Here is a 16,653-nt window from a genome sequence, read left to right as displayed (position 1 = left end):
CCTGTAACGGACACCATGGAGTTCCTCATTCTTCAGCACAGAGGCGAGGTTGGGAGTCGTGGGTTTGGGTGCGCCTGACAGTACAGAGTTCTCTGACAGATGATAGAGACCTGTGGACCGCATTGCCTGGTTTTGTCTTAGAGCAGCTGCAAGGTTGGGAGTGGAGGGCTTCTGGCCAGGGATAACCAGGGAACCATCAGGGAGCTGGTATGATGCATTACGAAGGTTCTCATTCGCAAGAGACTGGAGAACAAGATACCAGGTCATTAATTAAGGCTTTACTCACAATTTACTAAATTGTGCAAATTAATGTCATCAAACTGTGTAATTCAAAAGTCTCTAATGGCTAAAATGCTATGTTTGACTTTAAAACAAACACGGGGACCAGGTTAGAGAAAAAAGGGCTAGCAAAACAAACAGGTACTGCAGCAAAGTTAAATTAAGGTAAATTTACATACTTTCAACAAGTCAGGGGCAACTGGTTTTCGTGGATCAATGATGATAGTTCCATCAGGCAAGGTGTAGGACACACCCTTTAGAAAGGGATTCTGCAGGGCGGCTGTCAGGTTGGGGCTCTTTGGTTTTCTTGGGTCCACTATAATAGTTCCATCTGGGAGGGTGTATGACGCTCCTTTCAAAGCTGGGTTACTGAGGGCCTATGTATTACAACAGCTGTTTTCAGTTAAGGTAAGCCTGAGAGGTTAAACGAGCACAAATCAATTAATTGCGAGTAGAATAAAAGCAGCAGCTTAGCATATTTGATAACCTATACCAATCATTTTTAGCAAAACAAGAGCTGCATGAATTTGTGGAAACTATTTTAAACCCATAAACCTGTGCAGTTGTACAATCAAAACGTAGTAAAGATCATACAGATGAGAATGGAGGAAAGAGATGAACACACACAAAGAGTTACAGGTGGTGTGAAAGCATAGGGAAACATAAAAAGCCAAGGAATCTGAATCCATAACTAACCTTAGCCAGGTTTGGTGAAATGGGTGTATTGGGGTCATGAACCCCTTCTGGTAGTGTGAAGTTGGCATTCCGCAAAGCAGAGTTTTGAAGGGCACTGGAGAGGTTTGGAGAGACAGGTTTCCGTGGATCAATAATGATAGTGCCATCAGGCAGGGTGTAAGATGCACTCTTCAGGTAAGGGTTCTGAAGTGCTGCTGTAAGGTTTGGGGACTTCTCTTTCTTGGAGTCAATCACAATGGTACCATCGGGCAGAGAATAGGAGGCTTCACGCAGAGCTGGGTTGTTGAGGGCCTTAGCCAGGTTTGGGGAAATTGGTTGCTGAACGAGCAGGCACAACAGAGCAAGAAACATATTCATCAACTTAAAGTAAACGTTTAACAATGACAGGGAGAGAGAAAAGGGAATACAATGCAATAATATGAAGTAAACTAAATTCAAATAAAGACTCATGAGTTACTTGCTGTCTTGGGTCTATAATGGTGCCATCAGGGAGAGTATATGATGCAGTCTTGACATTCTGGTTCTGAAGAGCTCTGGAAAGGTTAGGAGACATAGGCTTCTGGGGTACACGTGGGTCCTGTGTTGGTGGGGGTGGTTAGTGAAATATGAGAGTAGAACTGTGATAAAACAATAGTTGTGCCATGTCAGGTTGTATAGTAATTTTTACATGTTCTTTTTATACCTACCCTGATTACTGATCCATCAGGCAAGGTGTATGAGGCTCCACGGACTTGCTGATTTTGCAAGGCATGGCCGAGCAATGGGGAGGAACGTGAATCTGCATATGGTGACACCAAAGTTCCATCTGGCAGCCGGTAAGATGCCTGCATTAGCTGTGGGTTTTGTAAGGCACTTCCCAACATTGGTGAGGATGCTGGTGAGGGTCCATATGGGGACCGTCTGAGTTGCAGAGGTGTCTGATAAGCTGCTTGGCGAAGGTTTGGGTTCTGTTGAAGAGCATTGTGGAGCTGAGGTCCAGCTGGTGCATAAGGGTTACGGCGTTGCATCATAGGGGATCTCAAAGATGAGACATTCTGCAGACCAGACCGGTTCTGCAGAGCATCATGAAGCAGTGGTGCTGGGCCAGGCTCAGAGATATAATCATATGGAGTAACAACAGTTGGTCCGTATGGCGAATGGAGCTGTGGAGTCTGATAAGAAGCCACACCTCTTAGTGCCTGACCATGTCTCATGGCTCCAGAGAGCATTGGAGTTGAAGGTATAGATGGGGCATATGGGGATTGAAGCCTTTGGAGAGGAGAGGAATAGGAGGCTTCTCTCACTGCCTGGTTTTGCAGAGCACCAGACAGCATTGGGGAAGAAGGGGGAATAGGCTGTTCGTAAGGGGACGCTGGCCTTTGTAAATGAGAACTATAAGATGCATTACGTATAGCTTGATTCTGCAGAGCTCCAGACAGCATGGGAGATGAAGGGGGCATAGGCTGTTCGTATGGGGATGCTGGCCTCTGCAGGGAGGAAACATAGGATGCATCCCGAATGGCCTGGTTTTGCATTGCACCTGAAAGTGAAGGGGATGAGGGGGTGTGAGGTCCCATGTATTCTGTAGCCATTTCACCCATGCCTCCCAACTGGGCCAGCTCTGGGCCAAGGGGGGAAGCAAAGGAGGCCTGTCGAATAGCTTGATTCTGCAAAGCACCAGACAACATGGGAGAAGAAGGAGCAACAAGCTGATGCGACTGCTCAGTATAAGGATCAGCATAGGTGCCAGACACAAAAGTTTCTGGTGCATAAGTGGATGAATAGGCAGCTCGAGGAGGCAGGAGTGGGGAGGACTGAGGAGAGAGTCGAGGAGGGAAGCGAGGGGATGCAGGATGTGACATGTGTTTAAGGGAGGGCTGTGGAGAGGCAGGAGGCATTCTTCTTATAGACTGCTGGGCCATGAGGGGACGTCCTCGAGCCACAGGGCGAGGAGGAAATCGTCCAGATTCTCTCCTCCCTAAGGGAGCACGGTGGATCATGTGAGGGGAGTGAAAAGGGGAGGAGTGGAGGGAGTCTACTGTGAGAACAGAAGATCTATTGCTTCTTATGGAGGAGGCACGGAATGGACGCACATTCTGGGTGGGCGGGGGTACTGGACGGCCTCTGAGACCCATAGGTGAGGGTCTGACAGCACCTAATGGAACATTTCCCCCCATCCTAGGCCGGGCCAACGGTGTGGGGTCCCTGAGCAGCCGAGTTGAGCGGCGAGAGAGGGTAGGAGATGATGGGGCAGGCCGTGGCCCTGCAGGGGACACACTGCGACGAGATGGGGAAGGAGAGGGAGATGGTCTTCTACTGAGTTGTGGAGAGAGAAGGGGAGATGCATGACCAGGGGAGATGGGAGGGGAGGCTGGCCCACGCATCTTTCTCCCTCCAAACGGGCTATGGGCTGGAGTGGCAGAGGGCAGGGGACTACGCCTCCTCATGGAAGCACGAGGTGAGGAGGGTGGGGAATGCTGTCGCATTGACGCTCTTGGTGAGGGTGGAGGACTTTGCCGGATTATGGACGCACGGGGAGAGTGAGGGGGTGAGGGTCTTCGAGCCAGGGGAGACGGTGATCTCTGAGGTTGCATCCTGTGACGGGCAAGGGGGGAGGCCATTGGGGAAGAAGGAGGTGAGATTCGTCTCGACAAAACAGAGGGGGGTCTCTGGGCATTAATGAAACCACTCCTCATGGATGGTTGTGGGGATGGGCTGCGTCTCTGTGGAAGCATAGGAGAAGGTACTGGGGAAGCCATGGCAGAGGGATGTCGTTGCATCTGTGGGGAGGGCATGACAACAGAGCGGCGGGATGGACTCGGAGAGGGTAGCATGCGGCGTGCTGGAAGAGGGGACATACTTGCTTGCTTAATAATCATGGCAGTTGGAGTGGGGATCGGCACTTGGCCGTAACCCTGTTGCTGTGACATCATCATCATTGGATCTGTCATCATCTGCTGCTTGAAAAACAAAAAATATGTGTGGAAGTGAGAATGAAAAAGGAGCAAGCGCAAGAGAAACTTTAACCCCCAACTCCCACCCTGTGACCAACACATGGTGCTTACAATCACACATTGCCTTGCACTAAATTTTCAGCTTTCACAACTTGAAAGCTAACAATGTGGTGGAACATTGTCTTAATTGTTCAAGATGCATTGTCTCTCCCCCTAGGGTGGGATTGCTTAAATTGAGGAATTACAGGGTGTGTAGCTCAAAATGGTTACTTGGAGGCGCGTAGGTGTGCTCTCCAGAACAGTTTTTTTTTTCAAATTTCACATGTTCACCCCAAATTACAGTTGAAATTCACCAAATTCTGTGACCCTCAAGAATAATTAATCATACAAAATCAATGACACAACAGAGCTATAATTACCTGTGGTGAAATCACTTGCGGAGACATTATCTGTTGCTGTGGCATCATCATCTGCTCTTGATGTGACATCATTTGTTGGGATATCATCTGCTGCTGTGGTGACATCATTTGCTGGGGCATCACCGGTTGTTGTGGTGACATCGTTTGTTGGGGCATCATGTGCTGCTGTGGTGATATCATTTGCTGGGATATTATCTGCTGCTGTGGAAATGTCATTTGTTGCTGTGGTGACAGAATCTGTGATGTCATCATTTGAGCAGACATACTCTGTTCTTGTAACATCATCTGCTGCTGTGGTGACATACTTTGTTGCTGAGGTGACATCATCTGTTGCTGTGGTGACATTACCTGCGGGGGCATCATGATTTGTTCTTGTGGGGGAAATATAGTTTGTTGTTGAGAAAACATCTGTTCTTGAGGAGACATCACCATTTGTTGTTGGAATGACATGTCACCAAGTTGACCTGGTGCAAGAGGGATCTGGTCTTCATACTGGATGTCTGACATGTCTTCAAATTCTGGATCAGGTGGCAAAGTAGGTGGAGGGGGCAGGGGCACATCTAGACGCTCTTTCCCAAATAGGCGCACTTGAGGCCTAGGAACTCTAAATGCCATCTCCCCTCCCTGAACTCCACCAGTATCGTCCCTATATTGATCCAACTGGTCTGTATACTGGTCCCCAGACAAGCCCTGTACCTGATGCATCCCTTGCCCTACAAAGCCAAAGACCTGCAGGCCTCCTGGTGGGTATCCAACAGCTTGTTGGGAGCTGTAGTCTTGGAAGGGCATGCCAGCATCACTATAACTAAGTTGATATTCTGGTGGAAACCCCCCTTGCATTTCCATAGTTGCTGCATAAGGGTTCCCATAATAACCTTCCTGTCCGGTATCATAGTAACTCCCCTGTCCGTAGTAAACTCCTTGACCATTTTCATCATAATAACCCTGAGGCTGAGAGTCAAGGAATCCGTCTACCTCACCTCCATACATATGGCCCTCACCCATTAGTGCATAATAGTCCAGATCCTCATCATTATATATTGCCTGTTGTTCCTGGTAACCATAGTAATCAGCTTCCTGGTTGCTGTAGTAGCCTTGGGCAGAGGAATAAGGGTTATAGTAGTCCCCCATGCCCTCATCGTAAAGACCACCTTCATAATATTCTGCATTTGGGTCATAGAGTCCTTCTTCCTCATAGTAACCCAGGTCTTGATAGTCTGCTCCCCCTGCTCCATTGTCATAGTAACCAAACTGACTCTGGCCTCCATATGCTGCAGTTACCTCATCTCCATAACCACCATAATCATCATCATAGCCTCCATAACCTTTGTTGCGGACTGAATGTCGCTGGTTGTATCCATAAGTTTCCTCCTCATGCTCATAACCATCATTGTGGTAACCACGGAGATAACCTCTGGAGCTGGCTTGTCGATTATGCCCTCTCTGTTTGCCCCAGCCATGTTGTCCTGCATTGCCACGCATTTTAGTGGACAGGAAGCGTTTGGTCAACCAGTTTGTTGCTGCTGCAACCTTACCCAGCAACATGCTTCTGTTCTTGAAGTCGTCAGCAGACCCATCACCATCCTTTTTTCTAAACATACCTTTGAAAAAGCCCCCTTTCCTCTCAACAGATTCTTTCCCTCCTCCCAGACGAAGCAGCATATAGGTTGGCTTCTTCCCACCATTTGCCGCCTTCTCTTTGGCCTCTTTCTCCTTTTTCCTCTTTTTGCTGGCCTTAAACCTCATCATGAATCGAGAAGTGTTCTTGAGCATGGACTTGCGCCGCTTCTTCTTAGCAAGGCGATTCTTTCTCTTCCCCAACCCCAGGAACAACCGTGATGTACTTTTCAGCTTCTTCCTGCTATTCCTGCGCCTCTTGAAGCCAGAAAACTTCATGAACATCCTGGACATGTTCTTTAGGCCTTTCTTTGGGATTTCCTTAATCGGAAGCTGCGGAGCCTCCTCTTTCTTTTTGCCTTTCTTCTTCTTTGCATCAGCATCAGACTTCCCACCTTTGTGGTGGCGGTCATCTTTAGATTTCTTTTTGGATTTGCCATAATCCTCGTCATACTCATCCTCCTCTTCTTGGTCTTCATCCTCCTCCTCATCTTCTTCCGAGTATTCCAAATGTCTAGACTTGCCCCCTTTCTTTCCCTTAGCCCCTTTACCTCCTCGCCCTTTACCTCTCCTATCATCCTCTGAATCTTCCTCTTCGTCATACTCATCTTCACTTAACTCTTCATCCTCTTCTTCATCACTTAGAAGCTCTTCCTCTTCCTCTTCAGATTCGACTTTCTTACCTTTCCCTTTGTCTTTTCCTTTCTTTCCATCATCTTTCCCTTTAGGTTGCTCCTCCTTTCCCTTCTTCCCCCCTTTCTTATCATCCTTGCCCCCTTTCTTATCATCCTTTCCACCTTTCTTATCATCCTTGCCCCCTTTCTTATCATCTTTTCCTCCCTTTTTGTCATCCTTGCCTTTCTTTTCCTCTTCTTTCTTTTTCTCTGGTTCAGGTTTTCCACCCTTCTTTGTGTCCTTCTTGGGGTCTTTCTTGCCAGGCATTTTGACAAGTAGCTAGGAGCACACCATGCTCTCTATTCACGATGCAATGATGTAAACCTTCAAAGAACACACATATTACATGTACAATGTAGGAAAATCAGTTTCTTATCTTAAGCTTAACATGAAGAAAATATGAAGTGATAAGTTGAGAAAATATGATCTGGAGTCTGACCTTTAAAAGATTCCTTGGTTTAGATATGCCTAGTTGACTTTGTGCCAGCACTATATGCAGGTTCAGTATCTGTGTGAGGACAGGTCCACCTGGCCAAAGCAGTTGTACACTGCCCGAATCTGGTCCCCATGAAGGCTCCTGTCCAAACATACACACCTAAATGACAGCCCCTCTCCACGAACACAGAAAGATTTATATATACACAAAAACTAGCATACATACACATACACAATGAAACAAAGCAGTTAAGTAAACTATGATCTGCATATTACAGCCAAATTCAAGAACTGTGTTAAAATGTATTTACCACGATAATTAAGTCAGTACTAATTTCTTTGCACAACAAATTGTTTTAAACACTCAAGCGATGTCTCAGACTCCTACTCATCTTGCTACCAAACGATCTCTGCAGCCTACCCAGGAATCTCCAACTCTTTTCCAAACCCTGCCATTTGTGTACAATACGTCCAATTTCAACACAGAAATCTCCAATCTTAGAGAGCTCAGACTCCAACATAGAGGTATGCAACTTTTATCAGTCAACTTCCAGCTCTACTTTAGGCCTTAAGGTCAAAGGGTTCAATGAGCCAGAGCCTTCTTTTCTCTTAAACACCTTCTTTAAATCTAATTCTGCGCAAGTATGTATAGGATTGACTGCTTAACCTCACTGCAAACTCTTACAAAAGAGATTTTTACTGTGTTGGTTTTACTAATTTCCACACAGTGTGATCCCTGCGGCATCTGCATCCTGTCAAACTGCATACAAACATTAAAAACACACAAACAAAACATGCAGCTGTTACTCCAGCTCAAACTCTACCCTCTCTATGTTTTACAGTTTGTAGAGTCAAAGTAAGAGACAAATTCTTGTGGCAGTGTCACCACAGTAATTCATCAAGACAGCTCTCCATCATAGTCACCTCGACATTCAATGACAAACAGTACAGAAGAAGAAGTGTGGTGGTCGCCAGAATCTTAGCAGTCTTCAAATTTGTTGAGTCCTTGCAGGGGGGCTCTTCGTTAGCACTGAAAAAGAGAAAAAGCAAAAAACTCCACGACGTCTTTAGGTCACACTCAGCTTCTTCCTTTGACCTACTCTGTCCTCTGTTGCTCACTACAACACATTCCCTCAGTCAACACAGCACACTGCTCACATTGCCCTCCTCAGAGTGTGTGACAGCTAGTGTGTGTGTGTGAATAAGTGTGTGTGTGAGGGAGAAAGACAGAAGGGCAGATGGGTTGCCTCTTTGTGTGCATGTGTGTGCGTTTGCATGTGTGTATACTGCATGTGTATGTGTTTGCGTGCATTTGAGGAGTTCCTTGTGGTGGGTCGTAGAAGGAGTCTTAATTTGTCATTTGGCTCTACAGGTGAAACCCGAGAGCTCCAGGCAACTGAGGGGGCGGGGCATAAATAATACAAAAGGTCGAGAGAGAGAGAGAGAGAGGGAAAGAGAGTAAGAGAGAGAGAGAGAAGAGAGAAAAAGAGACAGACATGGGATGCAGAGGATAAGCCTGATTGGCAGTAAGATGTCATCAAATACACAAATATCCAATAATTAACAACCTCTAATTTCTGTATAATTTATGCGTTGTACACTTATAAATGGGAGAAATCACATAGACAAACCATAATGCTATCTCACCTTAAATGTACCCCTCCACTTTTTCCAGAGGATCATTTGCTTAGGTGTGTGTGTGTGTGTGTGAGAGAGAGAGAGAAGATCAGTGATGGATCATCTAAGAAATATTCAATTTAAACAGCATCATTATGAGAAATGCAGGCAGCCACCAACCTACTTCCACATACGTAACAGCAGGAGAAGGAGCAGAGGCAAGAGAAACACCCACTTGCTAGATATGTGACGTCTTCGCTCTAGGTATCAATAACAAGAGGAATGACTCTCTCAAACACACACACACACACACACAGAGCCAGCAAAGGATCGGTAACAGGGCTGTGATTATTAGTGCCATCAACCAAATTATTCCTCTTCCAGAGGGAAGGGGTCGGATTGCCAGATCTGTCCTTTTACAGAGTGTAGGTGTTGGGTTGCCAGATCCTGATCTTTTGGTCTTGGTGTGTAAGTCTATCTGATCATTACCAACCAGCAACGAGGACATGCAGTGTGTGTGCGAGTGCATGTGCACACAGTGTGTTTATTCAGAGTTATGTCTTTGAGTGGGTGCACATGTGCATTAAAAAGACGGAAAGCGTGATGAAAGAGTATTTTTTCCTGGATTTCCCACGGTTTGTCTCTAACCGCACATCTGCCTTTGAAGCAGAATGAAAAGACCCCATCAAACGTGAAAAGCTCTGAGTTGCAGCCAGTCTCCCTCTTCCCAAAGCAATCGCTGCTGGCAGGTGGTCCTCCATCTTTTGATAGAATTTGTAGAGAAGAGACAAAACACAGAAACTGGGATGCATGCCCAGGAGAGAAAAGCAGACAGAGGTGGACTTGATGAGGCTCATCAAACGCATTGAGGTCCTGAGGGGAGCAGCAGACCATCTTTGTCACTTTACACACATACACAAACACATACACACACAGTAATCTGCTGCTATCTAGTGGACCAGCATTACACCTGCAGCACTTGTAGTAGTCTGAAGTTGGTTGGATCAGGTAAGTTTATAGGCCTTCAGCAAGTGTAGGGCTTGCCCAATACAAAGAAAATGCCTAATAATTTTGCATAGTTTCCCATGGTTTAATATAATCTTATCATGAGTGTTAAGGGGATAAGTGAAGTAGTCTAGCTCCAGGATAAGAGATAAGTGGATCAACCAAAGTTAGATGGAGGAAGTGTGGGCGCACCCAAAAACCTACCTTCCCTCCGACACACCTGCATCGACTTTGCTCACGTCACCGGAGCTCCGTAGTCACGTTTCCCCATTCTCTTATAGATGAAAAAAGCTAAAGAAAAAAAACACCAAAAACTACAACAAATCACGTTTACGTTTACTTAATGTAATACTTAATCACTCACACACTTCCTCGCATAGGCTGGTCGTCTGGTGGAGAACCAGGGGTCAGTAGACAGGAAAAGTGTGCCACCGGGAACGGAGGATGAATTTTTAACGACCGCCATTGTTCGGTGACCGGCCGGTAGCTTCAGTTCCGCACACTCCGGTGAGAACTGCTGAGCACCGCCAGTAGTCTCGGTCATACAGGGTGACACACACCAACAGTGTAAATACACAAGGTGGGTAAACTAACGGCAAGTTAAATTAATCAATTTCAATTTAAATATATATATTATCGTATGTTTTTTGCCTTATAAACTGACATCTTATATAGCCTATCTTAATGGTTTGCTAGCTAAGTTAAAGAACAGAGTATTATTTAGCGTTAAGTGCGGAAGAAAAGTTGGTGTCCGTTACCTGACTGTTATCCGGAGTTTTGGTGTATAGGGATTTGGGTATTTAACATTCCCTCTCAAAGGACTGAACACGATGGGAAAGTGTGTCATGAGATGGCTCAAGGGGTAAATGGAGCATAACAGATGAAGGTGAGAGCAACAGCAAGAAAATGTACAGTTGATGTCTCCACATGAGCAATCCTTCTGTTGCCCGCCAGATGGACCCGGCTGACAGCAAACAAACAGCAGAGAGCTCCAAACTGCTGCATCTCCACTGGATTCACTCCATAACCCAGACGACCTTGCCGTCTCCCCCACATGACCGGCTGGCCGCCCGTATCAAAACAGATTTTGGCTTTGATATTGAACCAACTGTGGAGAGACGCGATGCAAGAGCTCGCTGTTTTTTTCCTTTTTTTTATTCTCGAAAAACAAGCCTTTGGGCACGTTTGAGCTATTTTTAGAGCTGCTCCTGAAACTGACAGCTGACTTACACATACTTACACTACAAACCAATGGGCAAATTTGCAGTGTTTTGGGGCAACACATTTAATACACTGTTGATATTCCGCAGCTGGCAGCCAACATGTTGGTCGGTGCAGGCAGCTCTCCAGCCTGCCAGCTTGTTTTCTTACCAAAACCAGGGCAGCGTTTTTAATTTAAGACCACTAACAGAAATGTAATCAATTACTAATCTACTTAAACACATGCCTGAAAAATGCAACTGCTGATGTTTAAGTAAATAATCCAAAACTTAGGCCCATCTCTCTTTTAGTTAATTTATAGGTTAGAGCTGCTACAATTAATCAATTAGTTGTCCAGTATTAAAATAAATCAGTTTGAGTAATTTTTTAAGAGAAAAAAGTCAAAATTATTTTATTTCAGCATTTTTAGTGTAGATATTTTCAGGTTTCTTTACTTCTTTATGAGAGTAAACTGAATACCTTTGTAGACAAAACAAGACATTTGAGGACATCGTCTTGGGCTTTGGGAAACACTGATCAACATTTTTCACTATTTTCTGATATTTTGTAGACCAAAAAAACAAATTGATTAATCGACAATGAAAGTAATCACGAGTTGCTATAAATTTCGAAGGAATAAGTGGTTCCCAATAGACTCTTGGCAAAGCAGAAAGAACGTGTTTCTATTAGGAAGCTTATTATCGTCTAGTTTTTCTGTTTCCTTTTTTTTCCTTGTAAATAAATGATAATTTTACTTTGAATAATTTGGACTTTTAATTAATAATAATTTTGCTTGTTCACTCTAAAATATTTAATTGAAACACAGAAAAAAATCTCTCTTAAATGGGTGAACTGGTCACAACTGGTAGACATGCAGCCTTTGATTAGGGACAGCAAGTCATGACTTTATTTCAAGGGGTGATAAAGAGGTTGAGAATCACTTGATGAGATGAACGATAGCAGAGGGCATCACACTCTTTCTCTCTCTGTGGTTCTGTTGTGGTTTTACACAGCCTCAGGGTGGTAGCGATTTTATTCTTTGTGGAAACAAATCTTACCTTAATGACTTGGATTATTTTCAAGGCAGTGTTGCAACCAGGAGTTGCTGCTAGAAATTGCTACTCCCTCAAAACAGCTCGCTTAGGGCCCTGAAACAGTAAATATCTATAATGCTTGGCATGTTCCAGGGTCCCTGTCTAGCTCTGAGCTCTGTGAATCATTCAACGAAAGTAATGGCTCCATCCTGCAGGCACAAGGCACAAGCCACTTTTTTTTGAATAACACAGTGCAACCTTGTTTCAGAAATGTGGTGATGTTTCTGCAGGAAAAATGAAATGAAAAAAAGAAAGAAAGTCAAATATCAGAGAGCGAATGTAATGTGTGTGTGTTTGTGTGTGTGTATTTATATATATTTATATGTGTAGTTCAGGCTTTTAGTTCACACATTTATTTATTAAATGTAAGTATCCTAAAATTTAAAAGCCAAAGTCAAAATGCAAATTCTTGTGATGTGAAAACAGACAAAAAGTAGCTCCATCTTATAGCTTCTGATTTTGAAATGGATGCAGTCATGAGCTCTCCCACTACCAGGCTCTGCTGGTCGGACCACAGGCAGCAGATCAGTGAACGGATCCCCAGCATTACTTTTTCTCCTGAAGGAGTCAGTTGAGTCTGGAGCTGGAGCAGCTGCTCGGAGACACACAGTCTCTGCAGCGGGTCAGAGGGTGACTGTAGAAAGCTCCCACTGGGATAGAGAGACCTGTGCATGCGTGACTTTGTATCTGTGTTTAAGAGAGCCAGAGAGAGTAAATACAGATACATACATACTAGGTAGATAGATAGATAGATATTTAGGGAGAGACAAAAAAAGCAGCAGGGTACAGTCATCCACATCCCCTTCTTAGAGGCTCCGTCTGGGTAGGCTGATAGCGGAGGAGCAGGGCTGCTGGAGTAGCGAGGATCCTGCTGTGTGTCCATCAGTTTCAAATAATTCCTGCTGCTGCTAAAGTGTCCTTGAGTCACATGTTGAACCCTTGCCTGTACAGAAACACACCTAACTGCTGTTGCACTCCAAACTACAGTGAATTTGTTCCCGTGTCTAACAAAAATGCTACTTTTGTGCATCTGTCTTTTATCCACAGTCCAGATTGTGCCAACCAAACAGTTCAGCAACAAGCAAGGCCCCAACCTGCAGAATCCACAACCACCATTCCCACACCCACTCCAGGATGGATATAGTAAGGGTGTGTGTTCCTATGTTTGTTTGTTTGTGTGTGTGTGTGTGTGAGAGAGAGGAGGTAAGGTTGAGCTGACAATGACAAATAGCTTTAAATAGGATAAGAACCTGCATTTGGGGAGAGGAATGTATAGCAGCATATTGTATTTACGGACTTGAATGATGATTTGTAGGAGCCATACAGGACAGTAAAATATTTGTGTCAGGGAAAGTTCCACAAAACCCTCAACATGCTGCTAAGAGCAATGCGGGACATTAACTCAAATATAGAGATAGCAAAACCAACTTTTGTTATATACAAGACTAAATGAAAAAATAAACACATGTGGATCCATGGGAAAAATAATTGTATACTCTTCTATGCCAGTCTAGTTCTATACACCTGCACTTTGCATTCAGTAAATAACACACACGTCTTCTACACTACACTAGTACTATCATTTATAAAACACAGAGCATGTGGTAGTCAGCATGCAGATACAAAGTATTTTGTATGACATTTGCTCTGGATTTTCAGAGGATAGCTAGTACATGGATAATATGTTGCATATATGACACACCTACGATTAGATGAAAGAAGATACGTGGATGACGATCTTTGCTCCATGTCTTACTCCTCTCTCATTGTGTTTCTTGTCTGTGTCTACTCTGTTTAACAGTCTGATAAAGATGAAAATGCTTAAATGAAAATAATAATGAAAAACTGGAAGAAACAGATTACAGGTCATACATAAAGAAAAATAAAACATGTGGAGACTGTTTGAAACAAAACAAGATACAATCATCATCATTATCAACTCATATGAAATGTAGTTCTGGCTTTTAGTTCACACCAGTAGCTTATTAAAGTGCTTTAGGCTCCGGGGAACAAATGAAATTATGAGTCATTTTGTTTTGACATTGAGCATCAGGAACCCTCAGAGGGAAGGCGAGAATACTGAAAGTACAGTAGATGTAGGGAAGGGCCAGTAGCTTTACAGCAACATTAATTTACATTTCCGTAACAACTTGCTATTGTTTTGTATTGAATGGCAACCTCCTGTTACTGGATGATATTTGATTGATTGATTGATTGACTGATTATAGTGTACAAATACAAACATACAGAAATGCAATTAATACTAAGAGGCAACACTTGCCTTCTCTCCAGGTTTCAAAAACAGGTTTTCATGTATAAAAAATCTGTGGTATTTATCCACATTCAAAACATTCATCAGACAAAATCTACCAAGATGTGAGAGCATTTCTCTAAATGGCTGTTAAACATAATGATAAAGCTTAAAGAATGTCTCCCTTCCTCCTGGGTGTTTTGAAAACATAACAGACCGAGGATTTCATTTAGTGCTGCTTTAGATCTACTCCACTCTCGAGTATATGAGAGCAAAGGTGCAACAGAGATGAAATTATCATGTTGTTTTCTGCACAGCAGGTGATTATTTGATCATCAGGAACCACTTGGTTCTGAGATCATGCTTTCATGTTGGGATGGTGCTGTGGAATGGAGATAACACCTGTCTTGGCACTCAAAAACTACAGAAATGGAATTTATATGAAAGCTAATGCATTTCTTAACCGTATTAGATTAAGCCAAATTATAATTTAAGATCTTTTTAAATAGAGGAAAGTGGGCATTCTACCCATAGTTGATATTTTCATGTTTAGAAACAAAACAGAGACATGCGGCAGAGGGGACACCTGTGGCCTTGGACTTGGCAGACTTGGTTGTTTGACAAATTGTGCTGCAGTTTGAGACATTTATTCAAAATATACGTAATACGTGGAAGATGTACAGCTATAATTTATCTAATTTCTTTCTTGCTCTCTGCATACTGATGCATTGTGAGCAGCAAAGTTATACAAATTTGCATTCAGAGCTGCTGACTTCAACAGCCCTGCAGTAACTCCACCCCCCGCCACTCAGGCTGTGGAACTTAAGTATTCATGTGGTCTACAAAAATATTGTATAATCTATGTTTTAAATAGAATGCTCGAAATAAACTTGGCATTTTAATAGCCTTAATGGGTGGTGAATTTTAATGTGAAATGTAACATTTGGGCGAGTTTGGATTATTTTGTATTTAACCTTAACAGCCTGCAGTAAAACAGCAAGGATATAATACTATCCTCCAGTGCTCTTTATAAGATTTTTCACTGTGTAGAAGCTGCAAATACCACACGTAGCTAAACAACTTGGGCTGGAAAAATACCTCAAACAAAAATGAACCATTTGCCAGAATTTGCTTTATGGTGATGCATGATATGTCAGATTAAATAATGTATCAGCCAGATATTGTAGGCCATAGGCAGGGTATAACAACTAAAGGTTAAGTTAAGTTTGAATCAATCAGTCCCCGGGCGGAACTGGACATGGCCGGGGGAGACAGATGACTAGGCTACCTTGCTTAGCCTGCTGTCACAACGACTTGGACCCAGATAAGCAGTGAATGGATAGATGGAGATCAGTATAATGTTGGCATGGTTTCCATGCTCTCTGCCCCCACATTTTGGAATTTTGGAGGCTGAAAATTTAGGCTATCACTGTAACATTTCTGGAGTGAGACCAAGAAGCAGAATCAGTAGGTAGGAGTAGTAGTACAAAAGCAGGTTTGAATAGTCAAAAGGCAGGATACAGGTCAACAACAGGTAGGCAGTCAACTGAGGCAAACAAGACCAGAGGGGATCAGGCAGGAAGCCAAAACTCCAAAAAACTAGCTGGGTTCAAAGTCACTAACACAGGCATTAGATGCAGGAAACAAGGCTGCATTAGGAAAAATGGAAGTGGTGAGTATTACCAGGCAGGTGAAATATATCTTGTGTGGGTCTAATGGGGTAATCTGGTACAAGGGTATGCAGACAGGTAGAGGGTCTGGTGACTGGAAAAGGCTGGAACACACTGAGGGCAACTGGTAGACTGGGTAGAGGAGGAATGGCAGTGTCTAAGATCAGAGCGGGGGATGGATGTAAATCAATACACAATTCATTCTTAGACTAAACTACATTAATCTTGCTATTTTGGCAAATATTGCAGCCTTAAAATTCAGGCATCACTGTAATAGTTTAAACTCAGAAGCAGAATCAGTAGGTAGACGTGGTAACAGAGGAGAAGGCAGGATGTAAGAGAACAGGTAGGCAGTCAGCTGAGACAAACAAAACCAAGGGACCAGGCAGGCAGCCAAAAGTCGAAAAACTAGCTGGGGTTAAAGTCATTAAAGTCTGAAGTTCCACACAAAATTGGGTTAGGTTTGGTAGCAACTGAAGAACTCTGGCTTTGTGAATGTGATGTTTGTCCAATAGACAGTAATTTTATCAAATTCTGAATATGATGACAGTGAGGTTAGTTTTATAATGTTTCTACAGTAGCCCAGAATGGACAAACCAAACATTGGCTCTAGAGAGTTTCTCGCGAATTTAATTCGTTATTTAGTTGGATCTGCAATCTTACTGCTAGATGCCATTAAATTCTACACACTGGACCTTTAACATAAGGCTGCTGTGGGTTAGCTGACACCTTCTGCACCCCTATTCGATCCATTGGTTAGTG

The 16,653-nt window shown here is 43.7% G+C and overlaps 1 protein-coding gene across 1 annotated transcript in view; it reads right to left on the bottom strand.

The window, feature by feature from the left end:
* The window catches only part of LOC121604221 (unconventional myosin-XV-like), a 45,119-nt gene extending 38,881 nt beyond the window's left edge, over positions 1-6,238 (bottom strand). The window contains exons 1-6 of the mRNA XM_041933675.1: positions 4,328-6,238; positions 1,662-3,911; positions 1,433-1,552; positions 976-1,293; positions 459-656; positions 2-243 (exon numbers count right to left, since the gene is read on the bottom strand). Coding sequence (XP_041789609.1) covers positions 2-243; positions 459-656; positions 976-1,293; positions 1,433-1,552; positions 1,662-3,911; positions 4,328-6,238 — 5,039 coding nt within the window. The remainder of the gene's footprint in view (position 1; positions 244-458; positions 657-975; positions 1,294-1,432; positions 1,553-1,661; positions 3,912-4,327) is intronic.
* Positions 6,239-16,653: the final 10,415 nt, after the last annotated feature.

The sequence above is a fragment of the Chelmon rostratus genome, chromosome 3, assembly GCF_017976325.1.
Source record: "Chelmon rostratus isolate fCheRos1 chromosome 3, fCheRos1.pri, whole genome shotgun sequence".
Taxonomy (NCBI): Eukaryota; Metazoa; Chordata; class Actinopteri; order Chaetodontiformes; family Chaetodontidae; genus Chelmon; species Chelmon rostratus.
Note: the sequence above shows the minus strand (reverse complement) of the source record. Positions and strands in the feature narration are given on the sequence as shown.